Source organism: Empidonax traillii, unplaced genomic scaffold (assembly GCF_003031625.1).
Source record: "Empidonax traillii isolate 1590-97213 ecotype Southwest subspecies unplaced genomic scaffold, ASM303162v1 scaffold3522:size12534, whole genome shotgun sequence".
Taxonomy (NCBI): Eukaryota; Metazoa; Chordata; class Aves; order Passeriformes; family Tyrannidae; genus Empidonax; species Empidonax traillii.
This window is the reverse complement of record NW_020958715.1, coordinates 1,547-4,221: the sequence shown is the minus strand read 5'-3', so window position 1 is coordinate 4,221 and position 2,675 is coordinate 1,547. Positions and strand designations below refer to the sequence as shown.

Here is a 2,675-nt window from a genome sequence, read left to right as displayed (position 1 = left end):
AAAAAGAAAGGAAACTACAATCCTACCAGGTGCTTGGTTCTTGGCTCTAGATGAGAATGATACAAGGTTCAAGTGCCTGCCCTGACTTCCAGCAGGGTTTTTCAGGGAAACCCAATCAGTATGCTAACACTCAGCTCTCTGCCCCTTATTTTGACCATATCCAGGGGCTGAGGCACATTTACCACCAAGTTCTGTCATTTGCAGTATATTCCTAGGACATGTTTTTATTTATATTAACGCGTGTTTCCAAAACAACAAAAAGTTTGATCACAAATTGCTTGGCTGGGAACGCTTTTTTTATGCACCTCCCTTCATCCACCAACACCGATCACATTGCAACACCACAACCTGTATTTTTAACACTTCTGCTAAAACAATCAGCATACTCAAAAAAAAAACCCTCTGCCTAATTTCCTCATACTTTTCTTCATGCTTTTCTCCCCCTCCTGCCTGGGCAGGGAAAACAGCAGGCTCAGTTTCCCTTCCCACTTCCCAGTGAAGCAGAGGGAACGCAGCAGGGAAAATACACATTTGTTTAAAGAAAACTGTTTTTGTTGGGAGTTTGACATTGTCTGCTGGAATATTAATACTGAGTCTTGGAAAGGAATAACTAGTAGCTGTGCTTGGGTAGATCGGCTCTGGGGCAGGTGGTAGAGGGGGCCTGCATAGCCACAGCTCGGCTCCTCTCTGACACCCTATCACTGCGATCTGCTCTGGCACTGGAGGTTTGAAGGATGGCCGTGAAACAAGTGTCTGCAGTCCTTCAGCTCATCAGTGAACCCAGGGACAAGACTTCAGGTGACAGTCTTGCCAGTTGGCCATAAATTTTGTCTGCAGCTGGGCTGAGCCAAGCACAGGGAAAAAAAAACCTCTCCCACCAAAAGACACAGAAAAAAACCCAACTTTGGGATACATACACGTGTGGATGACAAACTTTACCCTAGGGAATCTCTTGGGCGACACAAAGAAAACTTCCCTTCCTTCCTCCCCTTGGAGCTGACCTCGGGATGCTCCTTTGCCTCACACAGCTCCAGGTGTCCAACTGCAGTCCTGCTCATCCTGCCCATCCAACCAGCCTCGGTGGCTACGGCAGCACCAAGTTTCCTGGCACTAAACTCAAATCCTGCCCTGGAAGTCACAAGCCCTTTAGCCAAGCCTGTCAGGTAACTTGTTGAGCGACTGTTGAGTGTACACGGATGTGAAGTGGCTTCTTTTTAATCCAGCATGGGAGGACTCTTCCTATCCTCTTCCCCAGTCAAATGGGAGAGCTACCTGTGCATGCCTTCACCTGTGCACTGCAGGGCAGCACGGCTGTGTCCTCAACAGCCCACCAGGACAAATCGAAAGAAGGGGGAATGGAAAATCTGAGCTGCCTTTCAGCCAGAGAGGGAAGATCGAGGAGGGTCCTAGCTTTTCCTTCCCACGCCGGCAGCCGGCAAACACATGCTGCACTTTCTGAACAAGACTCCAGTCATCACCGAACAGTTCCAAAGGATGCTCAGCTACCGGAGGAGGGGATTTCTGCCACATTCCCCCAGATGTGGAATATCCTCAGCCTCTCCAGGGGTCAGCCGGGCTCCCCGCGCCACGCGTGGGTGCCCCACAGGGAGCGCTGACGGCTCCTTTGGGAAAGTCTCACGCAATTGCTCACTGGGCTTAACGCAGGGCAGGGAACAGCCGGGCGGCTGCAGTAGGGCTCAGGACGACGAGCTTCATCATTATCATCATCATCATAATCAGGACGATGATGCCTGAGCATCAGTGCCCTCGCTAAAGGAGCGCACACGGGTGGGTGCACTGACACCCGCGCTGCCCGGCTCTGCCGGGGCCCTGCGCTGTCCCGCAGGGGCTGATGCCGGACCGCACTCGCACCCGGCACCGCAGCAGCGTCCCGGCACCCCCACGGGCAGCGCCGAGCGCGGTCCCCCCCGTCCCGCCCCGTCTCTCTGCACTCCCCCCACTCGCACCTTGTCGGACGGCTTTCACCACGATGGGGTCCTTGCAGCTCCGGATCACCTCCAGCACGTCGTAGAGCGGCAGCCCCGAGACGCGGACCCCCTGCACCTCCAGCAGCAGCTCCCCCTCGCTCAGCGCCGCCTCGCCGTCCCCCGCCGCCGCCGCGCCCGCGTAGGGGAACTCGCCGTGCTCCGCGCCGCCGAGCAGCGCGAAGCCCAGCTGCCCGCCGGGCCCGCGGGTCAGCGCGCACTGCCGCACCCGGCTGGACCAGTGGTTCTTCTTCTGCACGACCCGCGACATGGCGATGCGCGACCCTCCGCGCCCGCGGGGCGCGCTCGGCAGGTGCGCGGGGACCGGGGCCGGGGGAGGGAGGGGGGCGCGGACCCGCCGCCCCGCTCAGGCCATCGCCGCCCGCACCGCCCCGCGCCCGCGGAGGGCGCGCACCGCCTCCCGCCCGCCCCGCTCCCCTCTTATCGAAAATAAATAAATAATAATTTAAAAAAAAAAATTAAAAAGCGCCCAAAAAAAGGAAAAAGAAAAGAAAAAAAAAAAAAGCAAATCCGGCAGCCGCGCGGGTGTAGCCGCCTCCTCCTCTCTCCGCGGGGCGCGGAGCCCTTTTGGGATGGGATGGGGTAGCGGGGGGGGGCGATACAAAGAAAGCGCCGCTTGTTTTGTTCCAGTTCGGTCCGTCCCGCTCCGCCGCGCTCCGCGCCGCCAGC

The 2,675-nt window shown here is 57.3% G+C and overlaps 1 protein-coding gene across 1 annotated transcript in view; it reads right to left on the bottom strand.

Annotated features, from left to right (window-relative positions):
- Positions 1–2,308, bottom strand: part of LOC114072580 (membrane-associated guanylate kinase, WW and PDZ domain-containing protein 1-like) — an 8,662-nt gene extending 6,354 nt beyond the window's left edge. Inside the window, exon 1 of the mRNA XM_027910456.1 lies at positions 1,968–2,308. Coding sequence (XP_027766257.1) covers positions 1,968–2,256 — 289 coding nt within the window. The 5' untranslated portion in view covers positions 2,257–2,308. The remainder of the gene's footprint in view (positions 1–1,967) is intronic.
- Between the last annotated feature and the right edge of the window lie 367 nt (positions 2,309–2,675).